Source organism: Rhipicephalus sanguineus, unplaced genomic scaffold, assembly GCF_013339695.2.
Source record: "Rhipicephalus sanguineus isolate Rsan-2018 unplaced genomic scaffold, BIME_Rsan_1.4 Seq451, whole genome shotgun sequence".
NCBI lineage: Eukaryota > Metazoa > Arthropoda > Arachnida > Ixodida > Ixodidae > Rhipicephalus > Rhipicephalus sanguineus.
In genome coordinates this window covers 43,508-64,509 of record NW_023615281.1, presented here as the reverse complement: position 1 = coordinate 64,509, position 21,002 = coordinate 43,508, and the positions used below count along the sequence as shown (strand labels likewise).

At 44.6% G+C, this 21,002-nt stretch overlaps 1 protein-coding gene across 1 annotated transcript in view; it reads left to right on the top strand.

The window, feature by feature from the left end:
* LOC119377389 (echinoderm microtubule-associated protein-like CG42247) overlaps positions 1 to 21,002 on the top strand; it is a 39,707-nt gene that overhangs the window by 6,700 nt on the left and 12,005 nt on the right. The window contains exons 2-4 of the mRNA XM_049411579.1: positions 906 to 1,062; positions 3,688 to 3,785; positions 8,416 to 8,509. Coding sequence (XP_049267536.1) covers positions 906 to 1,062; positions 3,688 to 3,785; positions 8,416 to 8,509 — 349 coding nt within the window. The remainder of the gene's footprint in view (positions 1 to 905; positions 1,063 to 3,687; positions 3,786 to 8,415; positions 8,510 to 21,002) is intronic.

Here is a 21,002-nt window from a genome sequence, read left to right as displayed (position 1 = left end):
ACTGCCAACAGGTTGAGAATACCCTCATTCCAAGAAACATGCGCCCCATACACAGCAAGGAACTCAGGAGAAGCAGAGTCCAAAGACTTCAAAGCTCCCTGCTCCAAGAACAGGGGGTAGCGTACAACGATGCGGCAGAGAACCCAGAAGGGTACTACGCTGCAGTATAGTAGTGAGCGACCGAGGCGTGAGCGACACTTTTCAGCAGAGGAGGCAGATATAGCGGTGATTGCCCTGGCAATCACAAACCCATCAACCAGAATCATCATCACAGATTCTAAAACTGCAATCAAAGCCTATGACACCGGTAAGGTGTCCAAAGAGGCCGGCAAAATTCTGCAAGCAGGCAAGGAGAACGTTCGCAAAGACCTAATTAGAATAGCATGGGCACATGCTATTCTGCAGACGGTTACATACCTTCCCAAACCCGTATATCCTAAACAAACGGCATCATGAGGTGCACTCTTCCAAATGCAAAAACTGTGAAAGCATAGCGACCGTATAGATCACATGCTCTGGGCTTGGCCAGCACTAAACGGTCTAAATGGGAACAAGAGTCATGGGAATACTCTATCCACAGCCAGGAAGAACAAGCCCAAAAACAAGTCATCGGCCAAGCCCAGGCCGCTGCAGGAAGCCAACTGGGGGGGGGGGGGGGGGGTATACGGGGAAAGGGGGAGCTGCGTCTTACCCCGATGACCCGTACCTGCCTTCTCTCTCTCAAGTGTGTAAGGTGCAGGACCCTCGTCAAGCTGTGCCCAGATTTTAGTCCTGTCTCCTCTTTTTCAAAGTGAAAATAAAATAATATAATTGATTGGTCAGGAATGATTGAGCGTTAAATGAAGTTGCACATCAGAGCTTGCCAAGTGTTTTCGCTGATGCACCTGATGCGCTGTGGCATGCAGTCAGAGTGCCTGTCCGCGTCGATGCACCCTCGGGGCTCCGCACTCGCTGTGGGTTGCGCCAACGGGCGGGTGTCGGTGCTGGCCGCCGACACTGGGGCGGTGCTGACGACGTTCAGCGTCACCAACAGCGCGCTCAACGCACTCGCCTATTCACCCGGTGAGCTTCTTTTCAATATATTATGCACCTTACTGTCACCTATTTCACACTAAATTATTAGTTAGCAAATGTCACCATGGCCGCACTGACATCTAGCGCAAGAAATCGCAGCCATAAATTTGCTCAGCTCGTGAAATGACGCAGTTTCGCGCAGTTATTTTCGAGAGGTCGTTTGGGAATCATATCGAGCAACTACAAACCCAACCTTGTAATACGCTTAAACCTTTTAGCACTTTAGAACAGACGGAATAAAGGATGCTTTCTTTTTGTGTCTTGCAAACTGCACAGGTGTCCTCGCCATTTCTTCGCTGTATTGAAGCGCATACAATTTTTAAGAAATAATGGTCGATCGCTCTTCCATACAGAAATCGCTCGTAAAATGAAGGTCATGTGGGCCTCCATAGAAGCAGCGGCTTTGTTGGTCTCTAAGAAATAGAATTATGTATTGCTATCGGGAAAGCATTGCAGCCTTCGACGTTGATGCACACGCGTTGGCGTCTAGTGTCTCATGTCCCCAATCCCGAAGACTAGCGTTCACAAACAAACCTGAAGGGGCTGTCCGTAAACCAGTTCGCGAATTCAATGTCTGCTGCCGCGAGAGTCGGCGGCTGTCTTGCGGCTTATCCAAAATACACTACAGCATTTGGTCAGGCTCGTCCGTGGCAGCCTGGTATCTCGCGCTTCGCACGCAGTTTCACGAATGTGGGAGTTCGGAGGAACAGCGCAGTCAACTGAGAACGTCAGTGTTTAATGCACATCTCTCAAATTGCGGCTGGTTATGTCTTGCACGATGCCTGGTCCCCGATTGTATGCCTTAATGCATCACCGAGTGTGCAGCAGGCTCTTGCCCTCAAGTGCAATGATGATGAAATAAACTTTTCATTTGCCGAAACAGTGTCCCCGAGCTCGTAAGCTTGGGGTTACCCTAGGTGGGAGGGTCCCTTAGTCCAGAAATCCTCTGGCCGCGATCGCCTCCCGGGCCCTGGCGACGAGTCCTCGTTGGTCGTCTAGGTCCCGTGCGGAGATCTTGGCCTCCCACGTCTCGGCGAGGAGGTTGTTGCGTGCGGTCGTTGCGGGCTTGTTATCGCCATCTTGGTGGCGCCACGGGCACGCGAGTATGAGGTGTGCCAGTGTTGAGGGAACGTCGCGTGCTGCCAACTTTCATAGGCGTCATTGCAAGAGGAGCAGTAGAAGGCGCGTAAGCACTGCTGCTACGCGCTTGAGTATCGCTCCAGAGGCAACCAGGCGTCATAGGCTAACGCGACGTAAATGAGAATACATGCGTCGAACTGCGTCGTTCTAGCGCCGTCAAAGAAACAAAGCCCAGACGGTCTCGTGGAGACACTATAACGAACGAACCTCTGCCGAACTGGAGTGAGTGAAACAACTTTATTCGGTCCACAATAGACGCGAGTAAACTAGTAATTTTAAGCCGAGAAACTTGCTCAGGAAATGCCTCATCCACCTTGTGATGACAAGACTTGGATAGGGCACTTTTGCAAGCTTATGTGCGGAATCGCTCTTTTGACCAGCTTCGACTGCCTTGACAAGAAAGGCAGCAAGGACTACGGGGCTCATGCCGGCAGCGTGAGAAACAGCCTCGAGTCTCTAGCTGTGTCACATTAAGGGAGCTCGGGCGTTGCCTCACGAGATCTGAGCTCGTCCTCAAAAACCTTCGATACTTGCCGAACATTCCGCTAGCAGCCTAAAAAGTGGTGCGCTATATCACTCTGTAATAGCGCAGCAAAGAACTAGGACACACAGGGACGGAGACATCTGATGTCACACAGCGATAAATTCCAACAAGAGGTTTATTTCCGTTTCCAGCAGTACTTATAGCCCTTGACATCGAAAGGCACGTGAACATTGCATAGCAAAAAAAAAAAATAATAAAAAGCATAAATGAGCACTTTTTTCGTTGCGAACTAATCTACTGAGCAAACAAAGTTTCACCTGGTACAAAGGTAATGAGTCTCTTTCTCTGACAAGGCGATCGACAGGCTACCTATGCATGCGCCACCAGATGATGCGCTACGTGCTTTTATGATCAACGGTGTCATTTCACATCTGCTTCCGTTGATGGGCTCTTCACAGGAAGGTCTTAAGTTTTCCCATTTGATCTGACCGCCTATCTCCACTAATTAAAAAGTAAATTTAAAAAAAATACTACCTTAATTAAGTCTAGTCACCTCAAGATGTGTGTCGCTACAGAAAAAGTGATTATGCAAGCAGGGAGCACATATTAAAATTCCCTTATTTAGGGGGATTTTCGGACACATTTATTGAAATAGCCTGTATAAGCCCTCTGTATAAGCTGCCGCTGATTATCTTGAGCGAGCTTTCGCTAAAGCAAAAACAGAGGGTATCATTGTAGGTATTTCTGCGTCTACAAGCCAATGACTCAAACTGAAATTTTAGTCTCAAGAGCACTAAGCTAAATATAAATCAGTGCAACAGCTACGCCGCAGTATTTTCGCTTAAGCAAAACTTAATGTTTACTCTCACGCGACAGCAACGCATCAAAGTACTCACGGCCTACTGTGATGTATTTAAGACGTCGAATGCCTGGCAATGCGAACGAAAGGTCAACACAGTGCAATGATACATCTGTGCTGTCTTTTCTAGATGGCATGTTGATGGCAGTTGGGGCAAACGACGGCTTCATTCACATACTCCTCGTTCAAGACCAAGGACAGACAAATCAGAAAGGCGAAGTCATCAGGGTATGCACTTTCACATCCGTCCATTCTTTTTGTCTCCCTGAGCTTTTACCGAAGCTCAACGGGCAGAAACTTACCAAGTACGTAGACCATGAACATTTTAATATCTTCAAAGATAAGGACTCCTAGCATTAGCGTTTCGTTACAATTCTGTTCTGCCTACGTGGTTGTAATTACTTAACTGCGCTTACCATGCTTGAACTAGTGGTTTTAAGTAATAATGTTACTTGAGTAAATATTCGCTCACAAGAAATGTTGGCAGATTGCGCATACTGACAAATGAGGCGTCGTGTTCTGGCAATCTTTCCTGCTTAGTATAGGCGTGTAAAATGGTCAATATATCTATCTGTCTCCAGTCAATCGGTCGGTTTTTAAGGAAAGTTGCGGGTATCCGTTACACCCTCGGCTCGTCACACCGCTTGAGGAACACGTGTAAATGTCATTGTTGTGTTTTCCGCTCCGAAAAAAATTGCAGCGTCTGCACAGACTGACCAGGCCCGGCCTACCCGAGGAGCTTGCGTGTTTTTTACACCACAACAGGTTGATAATAATTTGCGGGGTTTTACGTTCCAAAACCACGATATCATTATGAGGCACATCGTTGTGGAGGGGTCCGGAAATTTATACCATCTGGTGTTCTTCAATGTGCACTGGCATCACACAGTACACGGGCTTCTAGCATTTCGCCTCTATCGAGATGCCACCGCCGTAGCCGGGATCCAATCCGCGACTTTCGGTCAGCGGCCGACCACTATACCACCGTGGCGGACCACCGCAACAGGATCGTAGAATGTGCTGATGCAGTCGTCTCTAACCTGACACGTGGTAAGAATTATGTGAAACAAAGCGAAATGTATCTCAATGTGCGTTTAAAGAACACAGATATAAGGTAAATGTGGGGCAGGCTCCTGTGTGCACCCTGCAAACATTGTCAGTTCACGCAACCATGACTATGATGGATGGAAACAAATTTATTGCTGGAAACAACTTTATTGCCATGACTATGACGCGGGTACGTTCAAGATAGTTCCGTTGTTGATAGTAGCAGGAGTCTGTTATCGAAGCATGAATTGATATGCAAGATGATAGCCGCGTTTCAAAACTATCATTTGCCCTTTCCTGTCGACAACCATCCCATCTGCGTAAAGAGAGGTGATTTTTGCAATCTGCGCGTTTGTGATGATTGCTGCAAAACGGCGTGTCCCATCCGTACACGCTTGTAAATTGGGTGCGTGAGCCTTAGCCACTGTTGCTCGCTACATGTGCATTGATTTTGCTGTTTTGTTTTATTTTGGCAGTGCAAACGCTGATACAATTGCCACCCATGCCGCTTGCAATGTGTTTTCTTATTTTACTTGTTTGGAAACTTCTGTGCCGATTTTTCACTTTTGTTTGTGTGCGTGATACGCCGCATACTTTATTTGTGTGTGTTTCGCGTCATATGTAGGTGTGTGCTTGATCTGTCAATCAAGACAAATGCAGTACAGTATTTACTCGATTTTAACGCGAGGAGTGACTTTTCATTGCGTCCAGGAAGAAAAAACAGTGGTCTTGGTATTCGATTGTAATGCGAGGGTTGACTTTGGGTAGCAAAAATCTGGGAAAAAACTCGCGTTACATTCGAGTAAATACGGTAAGTCCTGCTGCAAATAGGGCAGTCGCGTTATATTATTGACCACCTTTGACAGCACAGTAACGATTGTGCCGCAATCCGCTATCGCATGCATTTTGAATTACGCATGACATCAATCAGAATTAGGACGGAGTTAAGCACACGTGAAGAATAAATCTCTCGTAGATTGGATTCTGCTTTGGTATGTGAAACACTACATAAAAGGCGCTTCTAGAAGTGACAAATGTGTACTATGACAGGTAACTGCCTACACCCTTGATCGCCTCTGTGAAAACACTATATTCCAAATCGAAATATGTTGGCCAACGAAACAGCGATAAGACCACGCTTTTCACTGCACAGTGGTCGCAAATCGACATGCGAGGCGAAGACCGTGATATCTTTATTTTTGTTTCTCGTTGCAAGGTGCTGCTTTAACGGCGCGCTCACGCACAATGCCCCGTAACAATTTGTTTACTGTAGCAGAGTCGTACGGGTGCACCGTGACATAATATGACATACTGTCGTACGAGCTGCGGTAATTCCAATGGTTCCCATGACGTATCACAATTTTCACTCCGGTAATCGAACTGCTGTAGCGGCGGGAGCCACAGCCATAGTTCACCGAAGAACAGTCTATTATTTATATAAGGTCATTTTATCGTATACATCTCAAGACCCACGGAGAAATGCGCAAAAGTGATGCAGCCGAAGTTGACAGCAAAATGAATTGGCTGCAATGGCATTTTGGGACAAGGACAACCGCTTTTTATTTTCACCTGTTGTCACCAGGTGAGCAGTGGCGCCACCATACTATGCGCACGAGGCGGTATATAAATGTGGCTTATCGATTCAAGATAAGCATTGTTCTTAGTTTGCGCGTGTGTGTCCTCGTAATTTCGTACGCTAAAAGATAGATCATATCGGAGCAACATGCCCAAAACGCGACGGCCCACTTCCCTCTCAACGATGTGAGCCTGCATCAACAATCGCGGTCCCTGCCGATTGTTTCGTGTGACATTTTACGCACATGATGTTTAACACCGCTTATCACCCTCAAGCCGAAAGCTTAGATTGTAGCCAGAGGCGTAGCCAGTAGCGAGGAGCGTAGCTAGTACATTACAACTGAAAGGAAACACGGGCGCAATGTTGCGCCCGTGTTCGTCTTTTCCTTTCTGTTGTTCTCTCTTGTTGCGCTACTTACGATGGTATTAATGTCCAAACACGAACTCGCACAACATTCAACTCTTTTAACGCAGCCAGTAGCGTAGCCAGAAATCTATTCCGGAGGGGGGGGGAGCGGTTCAGCAATACTTCTTGTGCCCCCCCCCCCCACCGGCTACGCCAGTGTTAGGTGATACGCCATCCATGTACAATACGTTTCCTGTGACCGCCGCGACGGGAATGCTACCTTATAATTCTTACATTCGTCTATATTCCATCACGCCATGGTACCTCCGGTCCTTCGCCGTTTTATCGACTTTTCGGCCTGCATTGTCCATGAACAGCTTGCTACCAGGTGACACACACCAACCATCGGAATGTTTGCGACATGTGGTCGCACACAACCGCCAAACGAAAGCCCTTTACAACTGCCGTAATCGCTATACTCTCTTCGGCTCGCCTAGTCGCCAGCTCAATGTATATCCCTTGTTACAGAGGTCTACAAAAGTCACCGACGTGATCTATGGGATCGCATCGGCCAAGCTGGCAGTCTTCAGCGCGCACACAAACTGATATCGTTTATGCTGCAAAAGTAAAGTCACATAATTCGTCTTCTCATGCTATGCTCACAGCTGCCTTCGTGGTGTGAGGGTTTATGCCCAGGTCGTAATGCCGCGGAACCGACTACAATAAAATTCGGTTAATGCTCACGACGACGACGCAGTGGTTGTTTATTAGACAGTTATAGTTTAGCGGGCTTAGCGGAATCGCGGGTTCGAAATGCGCATGCGCAGTAACCCAAACGACCCGTAGCGTTTACCGTACGCACGCTATTTTTCAGACTAAGCGTTACCGTGTTTGCGTGGTTAACGTAGTGTACGTAAAACATGGCGGTGGTTTTGGACGCCCGCTTCGAACTGAATTTAGCGTTGATGTGGACAGATTCACTTCTTTCACAGCAAGCGACTGTGTAGAATGGCTTCGCTTGCCTTCAGGTAGCTTCGACGCCCGAGTATTACAAATAACTTAGCGTAGTTTTTGAGATCGCTTCCTATTTCTAACGTCCCTAGGCCTAACTAGGAAATCGGTGTAAACAAATCCGCAACGTAAAAATTTTCACTTTTGGTGCGTGGTTCATATCTATTCACTTTTATTGTTGCTAAAGAAAGTAGTAATATCGCTTCGTGCGAAGATACAGGCGAGCATTCTCAGTTTTTTTTTCTTTTCACTTTTTTAACGCATTCACCCTCCTCCAGGTGGCGCTACCGTCCCAGCTTGGGCACGTAAACCATCCCGTAAACGTTATCCCACTAAATTAAAACGCGCTGTCGGCAACGAACGTTTGCGGCACGGTAACGCTATTCCCTTAACCCCCGCTATGACGCTAACGCTAAACTATAACTGTCTATTGTCGCCGTCTTGGCTGGTGTTATCTCGTTGCCGTGCTGTCTGCTGCCGTGTAAATGTCTGTAAACGTGCTTTTTTGTTCAATAATGCCTTAGGCGACGACCTCGACAAGCATGCTAAACGAATTCGTTGTCAGCAACCTCATTTGATTTTCATAAAAATTTCCCCTTACTAGAAAAACTGTAGCATTTAGTATCTTTTCGTTTGATGCGGAAATATAAGTTTATCACGCATGTTGCCATTGCTACCAGTTCGATGAAAATCGGCGCCGTTTTGCTGTGAAAAAGAATCTTATACGACATCGTGCCAAAATAATTCATAAGCGCAAAGGAACAAGGCGCTCTTCTTCTTCATGCGCATTCGCTCGCGTACGTTGTGCGACTTGCTTTTGTTTCGCAAGAGGTGTTGCCTTCGTGATGTGTGAGTGATCGTCGTTCGTATTCAACGCAGGGCCGAGACTCCCTCGTGAACATCGACTGGTCAGCAGACAGTCGCTTGCTGCAAGTCATCACGACTGATGGCCAGTACCAAGAGCTTCTTTGTTGTAAGTACACAAATCATAATTGCTCATACGTCTCTATTTCGTGTCACATCACAAAAGTGCTACTCCGCACAACACTGCATCTGCGCCGTAAATCAAAGCGCACTATATTCTTCATTCGCCATATCACCCATTATAGGCAGAAAACGTGTACAGAAATATTTGCGATTCATGACCATAAGGCTCCATGCTCAACCCTTTGTAGCCTCTATTTTTTAATCAAGTGGAAGCGTTAAATCACATGCGGTGGTTTTTCACAACGACAAGTCAGACGAAATGAGTAGCAGGAAAACTGCGACAGATTATTTGAAACAATTTTTAGTGGCATGAGTACCAAATGACACTGTTGACTATCTTTCCAGACCACCCTATCGAGCGCCGTTGCGAGTTGTACGAAACCCTTGCAATTGCCGCATGATCTACCCACCAGCCCATAAATCGCTGTCCCAGGCTGAGCAAATCGTTTGGCACCTACTCCAAACGGACACTTTGATTTCCCACTTCATCAATTCCCAAATTCATCAGGGTGACGCCTTACCCTATTTTCGTCTCTGCTCGAGTCCGCGAGCCGACTTTAATCACGTATATCGTCATTGTCCAAACAAGCCAAATCCCCCCTTTGCGGGGGCTGAGAGACAGGAGCGATGGGAGGCTGCTTTGCGCAGCTCACGACCGGACGACCAACTCCGGATAGCGTGCTGGGCCATGGGGTCGCCGAAGCGCAAGGACTTTCGGCCACCTAGAGCGGCCCGAGGGCCCATCGGCTTCCTCTTCCCTGAACCCCCCCCCCCCCCTCACCTGGCCCACTTCATGGCGTGAATAAAGTTGTATCCTCCTCCTTGAAAAAAATAAATATATATAAAAGAGATGGAATGGGTTAAGGTAACAGTTGTATGTTGTAGAGCGAACATTATAAGGTATTTCATATATTAAAACTGGAATCATATAATTGGTAGGAATTGGTATAGACAGCAATTACGTATACGAAACCCATCGGATGTAAAGCCCTTTGATCTAGGAAAGTAGCGACACTCTTCTGCGCGCACGTTTTCTCCTCGATTCTCCTCGCCCGCACGGCAGTGTTTCGGTTGAGGTGTCCTCACTGCGTGCACTCCTCCCCCACTTTCCTACCTTTTTCGTCGTTCTTTCCTGTTTAATGAAATAAAGAACCACTCACACTCACCGCCTCGGCTACCGTGGACCAGTCATGGGCACGTTACCAGTAAAAAGTAACAGTGCTACAGTTACAGTTACCTAAGCTAAAAAAGTAACACTGTTACAGTTACAGAGTTTGCAAAAGTAACCTGTTACAATTATTGTGAAAAAGTAACGTCGTTACTTTTTCGTTACTGTATAAAATAAGTAACAGATCACAAAATAAATAGTATTTACTTAATCAAAATGTGCGAAGGCGTGCGGGTAGTAAAAATTGTACGTTGTACAGCCCTAGACGAAGGAAACGGGGGCCTGACACAAGCAATCGCTGTGTACGGCTCATTCTGTCGCATCAATAAGCGTCCTTGGATACTAGAACTGGAAAACGTGGTTGATGCTCTGGAACGACGGCAGTATCCTACTTTTATTAATGATACCCAGAAATGCATGCGAACAGCAACAGGGAGTGCGTCACGAGTCAAGACGACGTCCATTGTGTGTTCCTTATGTTCAAGGTGTATCATACCCTGTTCGCAGAGCTCTGCGTCCGCTGCACATACAAACCGTTTTTAAGTCCCGTTATACCTGGAGACATGTGTTCGCGCGAAACACAAAGACCACACACCTGCCGACGATCAGAACCGATCAGAGCGGGGTCATCTACAAGTATAAGTGGGGATTACGACGCGACTTACATCGAAACAGGCAGGAAAAACGGGATGTTGCTAAAGCAACCCATGCAACGCGTTCTATGATGGGGCTTGCTTAACACTGCTGGACAACAGCGCATAGTTTTGACCTACACATTGGGACGACGCTGGCTCGTGAACGAAGGTAGGGGGAATTACACTCCTGGAATCGTGGTTCACACTCATGGAATCGTGGCTTGCAACAACCTGAGGATGCCTTAAGAAGGGTGTCGACTTGGGCTTGTTAGTTTGTCATCCTCGTAGACTGCTGCGCGTGAAAGACGTAGACAGGGAACACAAAAAGACACACACGGAGCGCACACTGTCAACAAATTTTATTAGCCAAGCGACGTGACCTTAATACCTGGCAAAACCCAATGCGCAAAACCCAATGAAAGAAGTTCGCGGTGAATCAGTATGTGCACCAGGTTTCCCACAACATTAAAAATATCGCCCAAAAAGCAGATGTTAAAGTAGTGTTTTCCGCTCCACAGAAACTTGCCAAGTTGTGCAAGATGACAAACCCAAATCGTAAAGATAAGAAAACCTGCACTAAGAACCCTAAAACGAAATATGTGAAATGCAGTGAAGGCCTCGTATATGAAATTCCTTTAACATGCAGCCGTTCTTACGTAGGACAAACGAGTCGTTGTATAAACGACAGGCTTCGTGAGCACGCCAACAATGTAAAACACAAAACGGGGGGATGGCTTGCAATTCATTGTAATAATTGTGGCTGTTTTCCGGAGTTTTACAAGTGCAACATAATCGCAAAAAGCAACAACGAAATGTCGCGTCTCATTATCGAGGCTCATAAGATCTCGGGCTTAAAAGAAAAATGCGTCAGCCAAGCGTCCGTCTCACTTTCCGACAAGGAAATCGCGTATCTGTGTGACACAACACGTGTATATTGAGTGGACCGCGTTGTTGGTATGCACTTGCTGTCATGCGCATTGGGTTTTGCCAAATTATAAGGTCACGTCGCTCGGCTAATAAAATTTTTTGACAGTGTGCGCTCCGTGTGTGTCTTTTTGTGTTCCCTGTCTACGTCTTTCACGCGCAACAGTTTACTCAGGATGCCACCTGCATAGGAGGCGAAACGTCTGTCATATTGTTAATGTCGGAGTAAAGCGTTTACAAACAGTTCCAAAGAGGTTTTAAAAAATTGCTTCGCTAGTTCACGGTATTACTGGCTCTCAGCCGTTTCGCGCACTGCAGCTTTCTAGCCGCCTGTCAAACAGGATTAGCTCGGAGCCACGGACGAAGGATACTATAAACTAGGCGTCCTAATGATCCACCGGTACACCAAGAGAGAGCTACGAGCTCAAGTGACTAAAAAGATATATATTCCGAAAAAAAAAACGGACGTGAATTTAGCGAGCTGTCCAGTTGCAACATGATTGATTTACGATATCTAGTTTAGAAGTAAACTTGAAGTTGTGTTAAAGACCAACATCCGACCTCGGCCTTCTGCAGGGAAGATAATCCTCTTAGCGACCACCTCTCCTAAACGGCAAGGGGAGCCCTGTTGTGCAAAGTTGAAAGCTGTATACAGATATGGTAAAGAAGGAAGTTCGAAAAAGTGGAAAGCGTTTAATGTCGGCCTTTAACGAATGTTGCAGTTGTATAATTTTTTATAAAAACAGAAGTAACTGTAACGATATTTCCTGTTATAGTTACAGTGTAAAAAAAGTAACAGTGTTACAGTTACAAGTTCCTCTAAGTTAAAATTAACTAGTTACAGTTACACGTTACTGAAAAAAGTAACTAGTTACCGGTAACGCGTTACTGGTGACTAGTTACTGCGCAAGACTGCCGCGGACGCGCCGCAGAACTCAATGAAGGTGCGGGATTTCGAGCCACTGGCGCGCCCAGGTAGTGTAAGAAATTTTGAAAGATGGTGACAAGAACATCGAGGACGCTGAAATCAACCTTTATGAAAATGTAGGTTTCTTCCCAAAGCCTTGTAAATGGGGCTGTGTGGTTGTAATTTAAAAAGGAGCTTGAAGGAGAATTCTATGATGCAGACTTTTTTTTCCTCCACATGATAGCATGATTTGATTTTGCATCTGATATATATATATAATTTTGCTTGTGGCATGTCCCTCTCTGTTTGGATTTTTTTCTTGCCTGTGCGCGCATGTGCAACACAGGTATTTACAGCGTCTCATCTCGTAATAGAGTTTTATTATTGCGATAGCAATTATATGGACAGTCTCGGCTGGAAAATGTCCGTCCCCGTCGCCGTCATTCACCGTATATGTATAAGTATGTATATATATAGAAAAGCCATAAAGAAAAATAATTCAGAATTCTTTCCGACGCGCGGAATCGAACGGGCGACCTCTCGATTTGCAGCCCGCCGCATTAGACGTTAGGCCACGGAAGCACCGTCTTTCAGCCTGCTAACGGCGCGCTATTTATATACACCACGTAATTCAGCATGCTTTCTTAGTGGCTACATAGATGGCGCGACGTGCGCGCGCCGCTCCTGCGATCGCCGTTGCTCTTCGCTCTACAGGGCGTGGTCGCTTTCGTGCGCTTATCTCGAGGAAAGAAGGGGTGGCTGGTGGGGTGCTTCGCTTCGCTCGCTGCAGCGGCCGCGTTTGCGAAAGGAGCGCGCTGTTCAAACAGAAATAAGTAACAACTGTGACAATTAGTTCCCGCTCGTCTTGTGTGTACCTGTTCGTTCGTTTCGTGCGTCCTTTTTTATGTTGAGCAGTGCGCTTCAAAGTGTCGAGCTGTGACGCATTAGTTCGCGCTCGTCCTGTGTGCGTTTTTTTCGTGCGTCCTTTGGGCTCGAGCGACGCGCTGGCAATTTTTTAGCAAGTTACGGAAATACGGTACGCAAATACGGTAAGGCAGTACGGTACCGCTCCTCCTTTCCCGGTCGTTGAGCGGCCAAAGCACAACCACCGGGAAAGGAGGAACGCTACCGTACTGCCTTACCGTATTTGCGTACCGTGTTTCCGTAACTTGCTAAAAGACTCTAATGACATCGTCCGTCCATGTGTTTATCTTCTCGACGTGAAAGTAGCTTTGCGCTGCGGTCTCCAAACTGCAGAAAGGTGGTTTAATGCAGAGGCGTTGCAGACAGGTTGTTTTAAAGCATTCGCTAATAAAGCGAGGATTTCCGGCCTCTGCCTCGAAGTCGATATCAACAGCAAGCGCGATCATGCGAACACCCCCAGCAATTGTCTGTATCCGTGAGAAAACCAAATAATAATTGTCACCCAATCATGCGTGCGTGTCCGCATCCAAATTCAAAGGAAATTGAACAACTGGAAAAAAAGCGCATTGTAAGCTAGCTGGCGCTGCTCCGCAATACCACCGGCGTACTTGCCATTAATATTTTTTTACAGGGCCTGCATTCGTTGCGTTTAGTGACTGAGGCTTGCATCAAAGTAAGCTGGAAGAATAACGCCTATACAAGCCGCTATTCAGATTTTCAGTAAAACAGCCAACGGATCCTGCAAGAATGTTAAAGCGTGGAAAAAGAAACGAACGGACGAATAGAGGCGATACGGATAAGCATTGAATTTACCTGAGGTTTACTTGGGACAGCGCGCATATTAGCAGGGTCACAGCTGCGAGTCTGCGCAAGCAAATAGAAAAACACAAGCACTGCGTGGCAGAAATAAATGCTTACACTAGTGGTGCAAGGCCGGACTAGCGGAGCTTGTGGCCGATCCAGCTTAATTATCATGATCTTAATTAGCAATGTCTTGATATACAATGCCTTCATTAGCATTGTTTTGACTCAGTAGAGATATTTCAATTTCGACTAAGCAGAAATATCTGCAGACTTAAAAGCACTAACTTGGCGAGGAGTACCTAAAACTTATGTCAACACCTTAGCCGATATCTACAAAGACTCTACAGCTACCTTACCCCCCCCCCCCACACACACACACTAATATCACGATAAAAAAGGAGTCAGTTAAGGAGATAGAATATCCCAAATGTTGTTCACTGCATGCTTAGAGGAGGTATTTAAACAGCTAGACTGGGAAGAAACAGGAATCAAGGTTAAAGAGAATGGCTCAACAACCTACGATTTTCTGATGACATAGTACTCTTCAGTAATGATAGCAACGAATTACAAAAAATGTTGAAGAACTAAACCGAAAAAGTATTAAAGTAGGCCTACAAATGAATATGAAGAGAAAAAGTTGAGGACCACGTAGCATGCAATGGAATCAAATGATAGGAGTAACACTACGAGATCGGAGGACGGCAGAATGCGCCAGGGAACAAAGAGGGGTTCCAGCTGACATCAAGCGAAAGAAATAGACCTGGGCTGGCCACGTAATGCGTAGAACAGACAACCGGTGGACAGTGAGAGCTACAGAATGGCACCAGTGGATGGGAAACGCAGTCAAGGTAGGCAGAGTGAGAAAATTAAGGAGTTCGCAGGGATAAAATGGAATCAGCTCACACAGGATAGGGTGGAGATCATTGGCAGAGGTCTTCGTCCCGCAGTGGATTAAAACAGTTGACGATTATGGTGATGAAATAACATGGTCATAATTAGCTTGATCTTAGCATAGCTTGGTTTAATTGGCTAGACTAAGCATGTTCCGGCAATGTGAGGTGATGTCATAGCTAGCCATACTTTTTGTTCGGGCCACGCGGCGCAACGAAAGCTTAACAGCACCACTATAAAAACTGATAAGGAAGGTTAATCGTCATACAGCAGACAACGCCGTAATTAAGAGATAATCTAGTTTCTCAGTGGTGAACAGAAGGCATGCTAATGCAGGCGTGACCAAGAGGAGTAATCTCGCCCGCTGCCTGCTAGATCTTTCGTGATCAGGATGTGATTGTTTCTCTTTTTAGCAGTGCTTGTGTTTAGCTTTAGTTCTTGCTCAAGATCGCATTCGTGCCATTACTTCTGTGTGTGTATTCCCTCCCCCCTTTCAAAAAAACAAAAACAACTCAGGTGGAAACCAGCGCCAGTCCGTGTCACCTCTCTTCGTCCGTTCGTTTCTTTCTTCTCGCTTTATATTTCTTGTGCGATGAAGTACCAACTCAGGCAAAAACTTACGGCAAACGGATCCTAACAGTCACGACAATTGCGATCGAGAACCTGCATTATTGCACATAATTGTTCGCAGACGGAAGAAATTGTCGTCAGACGTCGTGAGCTGACGACGTGCGAGGTGATGGAGTCTAAGCAGAATATTCAGCCATACTGAGGACTACCCATACTTTTATACAACGCACAAATGGCCGCAAAAAAACAACAAAGAAAAACAAGACCGTTGATGAGCAGGTCGAAAGAATATTCAAAATGCAGCACTCGGGGATGCTTTGATACGAGCGCCTTACCTTGCAAACTTCACATAAAAAACAGCGCTAAAAAACGGCGGACAAGAGAAACGGCTGAAAGAGCACGCTCACAATGTCTCCTCAACGGTTTCGGGGCACCTCGGCATTCATTGCCGAGACTGCGGCTGTTCCCCCGACTTCCAGCATTGTGCAGGGTCAAGCGTCACGGGAACAGATGATACGCGAAATTCACGAGGCTGCGGAAATGGCTAGGCTGGGCGATGCGTGTGTCAGCAGGCCTTCGATTGCCTTATCAAAAAGAAATCGATTTTCTTCAGAACGCTTGCACACGTGAGGCCCATAGCGTGCTATCACGATGATTATGTTCCATAGGTTTTCACTGTTTTTATCTTTTTATTGTTTTCCCACATTTGTCAGACACTGCGCAAGTATATATTGCGCGATGCTAGCAAATAAATCTTGTTGTAAGTCAGCGCCGATGTTTGTGTCCTTCTTTCTCTTGGCCGCCGTTTTTTAGCGCTGTTTTTTATGTGAAGTATGTCGTACCAACTCGCCCAAACAACCACTTTAGTTACCTTTCAAATAACACTGTTCCTTGTCGGAACAAAGCTTTTCGGCCCGTGTTGTGCAGCCACTGCTTCTTGCGCAAGCCATGATACCTTGAGGTATCATGAAATTTGCACGCTTGTTGCTGCAGTTATGTGAAACCAGCGCTGGATGAGTGGCGCCTCGAAAAAGGGCGCCTGGGGGGGAATCGCGACATAACTCAGCCACTCGCGCACACGACCGGCCGCAGTGTACCGCGGCGAGCACACGCGCGTGTGCCGCTCGCGTGCTTGTCTTTGTCACAAACAGCTCGAGAAACATGGCGCCAGTCATGCTGCGGTATGGTTTTGCAAAAATAACTTATCCTGAAAGCTGCTTTCGCAGGCAAGCACTCGAAGACAGAGAGAAGCTCTGCAAAGCGGACTGCGTCTGTGCATATGTACGTTACGGACACTGTAAATGATTGTTTTTATTGCTCTGACTATAATCGTCAGTGTCCGTAAGATTTTCAGCAGAGATGCATTTTTCATGTGTTATTCATCATAAGGTATCATAGTCTACAAAGTGCTTGAAGATAGCAGCATCTCGTTGGTTCATCTCCAGGAATATAATAGCTTATTGAATAGTCACAGCAGATTTGTGTATGACCAAAAAGAAAATGGCATTATTTAAACCTGTTTCTCAAATTTTCGAGTGCATTAACCTCAACCTCCACAGACACGACAGAATCCTATAGAGACACAACACTGTTGAAATTCGTTCTTATTGTGAGCCGGTCTGTCACAATTCTGTTAAAAAGTACCTATTTGACAACAATCCATACACATACGTTGGCATCAGCATCTCCGTATCATGTGGAGCGGACAGACAGTCTAGATGGTTCAGATAAAGCTTGTTTTGTTGTCCTCAACCCATATACAGGGTGTTCTTTTTTTAGAGAACACAGGTTTTTTATAAAATCCCATGACAGTAAGGCTCCTGTCGTTTTCGCACACGAACTCCACGTCGAGGCGGAAATACTTTGCCGCTGTTAAAATCACCTTGTTGCGACAATTAACAAGAACTCGTTAATTTACTCTTTAATAATTAATTTGAGAGTGGGCGTTTATCTTACGAAGTTGTAGCGCGTGCCAATTTATGGCATATCTATTTTTCAGAAATCACAAACGTCGCACGTTCGAGATATTCGTCATCGAATTTCATGGGCGAAATCGAAACTGATCGCGCCCGGCGCGCACGAAGTGCGACAGTTCTGCTACTTCAGACTGAAACTACCCGTCACATGCGAGTGACGAAATTTGAATGACGGCGAGCCGCGGCCATATGTTTACGTGAAAAGCTGCAAGTCATCTCACTTGTGCCCGCGCATCGCCTTACTTTTGCGCGTAGTGTTTGGTGCTTATCTGTTTCTTTCGAATTGCGCACAAGAAAACCGCAATATCGATCTTTCCTGTGTCTGGGAAGCATAAAACTCAGGGGCGGCCAATGCGGCGCTTCTTACAGACGGGCTAGAATGGTTTCTCGCGCCTCTCTCCATTTTAAGAAAGAAACAGATAGGCCCCACCCATCGCACGCAAACATTAAGCTGTCTACTAATGCATTTCAGATCTTGCCGATTTTTGTGACCAGATTCTGCTTTGGCGCGCCTTCATTAAAATTTCATCACTTCCCTGTCACGTGTCATTCCGGTGCTCCGCTGCGCTTTGTGCGCGCCATAGAGTTTCCTAAAATTAACTAGAGGGGACTCTGGCGCTGCGATCGTTCAGCCACCATGGGAATGAAGGGTTGGAGTTTGAGTTTATTCAACCACGTGACAAGTACATGAAATACACTGTATACATGGTTTGGTGCGAAGCAAAAAAGCTGCATTCACAGCTTGACTGGCCCCTTCACCCAGAAAAAAATCTAAATTACAAAGTTAAAAAATTACAAAAAATTACAGGCAGCGGAAAGCGACAAGACAAAATGAACACGCATGTGGCCCATGACAGCAAATAATGGAATGAACTCTGAAATACATGCACAAATATTCATAACAAAGCAATGCATGAAAGAACGAAACTAAATAATTATTACAGAAATCACCCAACAAGCATGAACACAATCAGCACATCCAATTTAACATTTCAGTTTTAGACAGTATACGCAGATTATCAATTGTTAGCTCCCATTTGTTCATCACACTGGAAGACGGCAACGTAGTGTTTCGAATCCATAGTTAGTGCGAGGACATGATACATGCCAAGTCTCCGTATACCGAGTAACGCGAATGGCAGGATTTGGTTGCAAGGTGGGCAAAGTGCGTAAGAGGGATTTCCTCTGCGTATTTCTGATTTAAAGGTTGACAGAAGCTGGTATTTGTAATAACTGGTAATTCTTAAAATTCTATATTTTGCAAATATTGAAGCAGTGTGTGCGTTATAGGATACACCTTCAATGCATCCCAAGGCCTTTTTTGTAACACAACCAGGTTCTTTAAAGATGCTTTAGATCCTTAGACCAGCCAGATGACAATAATGTAAATGTGAGGAAAAAAGAGCATTGTATACTAATATTTTTTGTTTCACAGGTAGTATGTTCTGGCATCAACGCAACACACCTAAAACTTTACAAAGTTTGCGACTAATGTGTCCGGCACGGTAATTCCATGCCATGTGTTCGTGAAAATGGACACCGAGAGTTTTAACTGTTTGAGAAAGTTTAATTTCGACGTTAGTAAGTCTTAGTTTGTGAGAAGTTTCAACTGATTTCGATTTAGCACGGAACAGTACAGCCTTGCTTTTAGAGCAATTAATGTGTAGAGAATTTGCCAGAGTCCAGGCATATATTTATTTATTATTTCATTTGCAGAAACAATGAGGTCATCAGCCGTTGTCCCAGAAAAAAATATACTGGTATCGTCCGCATAGATTACATATTCTACAGAGCTGTCAATATGTACAATATCGCTGATAAAAATATTAAATAATAGGGGTCCCAAAATGCTACCTTGAGGTACACCATTCTTAACGTTCATGGCTGATGATAGCTCTCGATTGATTGATACGCATTGTTTCCTATTAGATAAGTAGCTTCTTACTAAAGCTAAAACGGTACCGCGGACGCCATAACAGTGAAGTTTTCTAGCATAATATCATGGTTTATTCTATCGAATGCTTTGGAGAAATCTAGAAATATTCCTAAGGTAAGTTTTTTTGCTTCTATATTTCTTAGAATCAATTCCTTTTGGTATAGTAAGGCACTTTCGGTTGAGAGGCCTGACTGAAAACCGAACTGTGACGGCGTAATAATGTTGTGTTTATTAAAGAAATTGGACAACCAAATGAAAATAAGTTTTTCACACCCCTTAGAGAAAACTGGCAAAATCGAAATTGGTCTGTAGTTTCCTAAATTGCTTTTGTCACCACCCTTATATACAACCGTTACTTTAGCGTTTTTCATACTCTGGGGAGACAGCCCAGTGGTGAACACGAGATTATAAATATGTACTAAGCAGGCGCATATGACATCTAAAATATATATTATAGGTTCTAACTTTAAGCCATCTATGTCCTCGCTTTTACTCATTTTGAAATGTTGAAAAACGCTGATGACCCCTTGCACGTCTGTAGGATTAGCAAACAGAATGACTTAAAGCAGGAGGCAAATAACCTGATAATCACAATTATAACTACTGCCAACTAGTAAGGTAAAGTACTCATTAAATTTGTTTGCTAGTACTGCACCCTTGTATATTTTGTTTTTGATCACCAGCTCACTAATATCATTAGTCACTTGTTTTGTAGATATAATAGCATTAAGTTTGTTCCATAAACTTAGAATCAGTGACACCGTCAAACATCTTGAAATGATAATCGCGTTTAGCTTGTTTTTGTAGTTTAGTGAGTTTATTTCTGTATACCTTAAAAGCTTTAAATTTATCCGGGTCTCGCTGTGTCAGAAACTCTTGATACAACCTATTTTTTTTCTTTTATCATATTGAGTATTGCGGAAGAAATCCAAGGTTTATGCGCTCGTTTTGGTCTCTTTAAAGCTGTATAAGTAAAATGTTTTTATACACAGAACATAGAGTATCAATAAAAAAATCATAAGCAAGATCAGCCGAAGAACTAGATAGAACGTTGTTCCAATTTAGAGTGCTAATTTCCTCTCTAAAAGAAGATAGCGTTCGTGGATTAATTTGTTGAAAGTGAACGGCAGGAAGGATTTGACTCCTTCCACGGTTATGTTTTCTATGACTAGATATATGGGCAAATGATCACTTATTGGGGCACGCAGGACGCCTGCCTGTAACGTACTGCTTGTACTACTTGTGATAAACAAGTCTAATAGAGTAGAAGTGGTATCAGTAATACGTGTTGGAATGGTAATTACGTTCGTTAAGAAAAAGGAAGCAAGAAGGTCTGAAAATATCATCTGTTAATGCGCGGTGCAGCAGCAGGGCTGGGCAAAGATACTTTCAAATTGTATCGCGATATGATACAAGATACTCAGGCAAGAAGTATTTGAGATACAGATACAAGATACCACAACGCCGATTGTATCCGATACGATACATTCTAATTGTATCTTAAGATACGTCGATACGTTCGGAAATTTGTTATTATATATATATATATATATAATATATATATATATATATATACATATATATATATATATAGATATATATAATATATACATACATACATATGTATATAGTATGTATATATATATATATATATATATATATATATATATATATATATATATATATATATATATATATATTGTATATGTATATATATATCTGTATATACGGTAATGTAGCACTA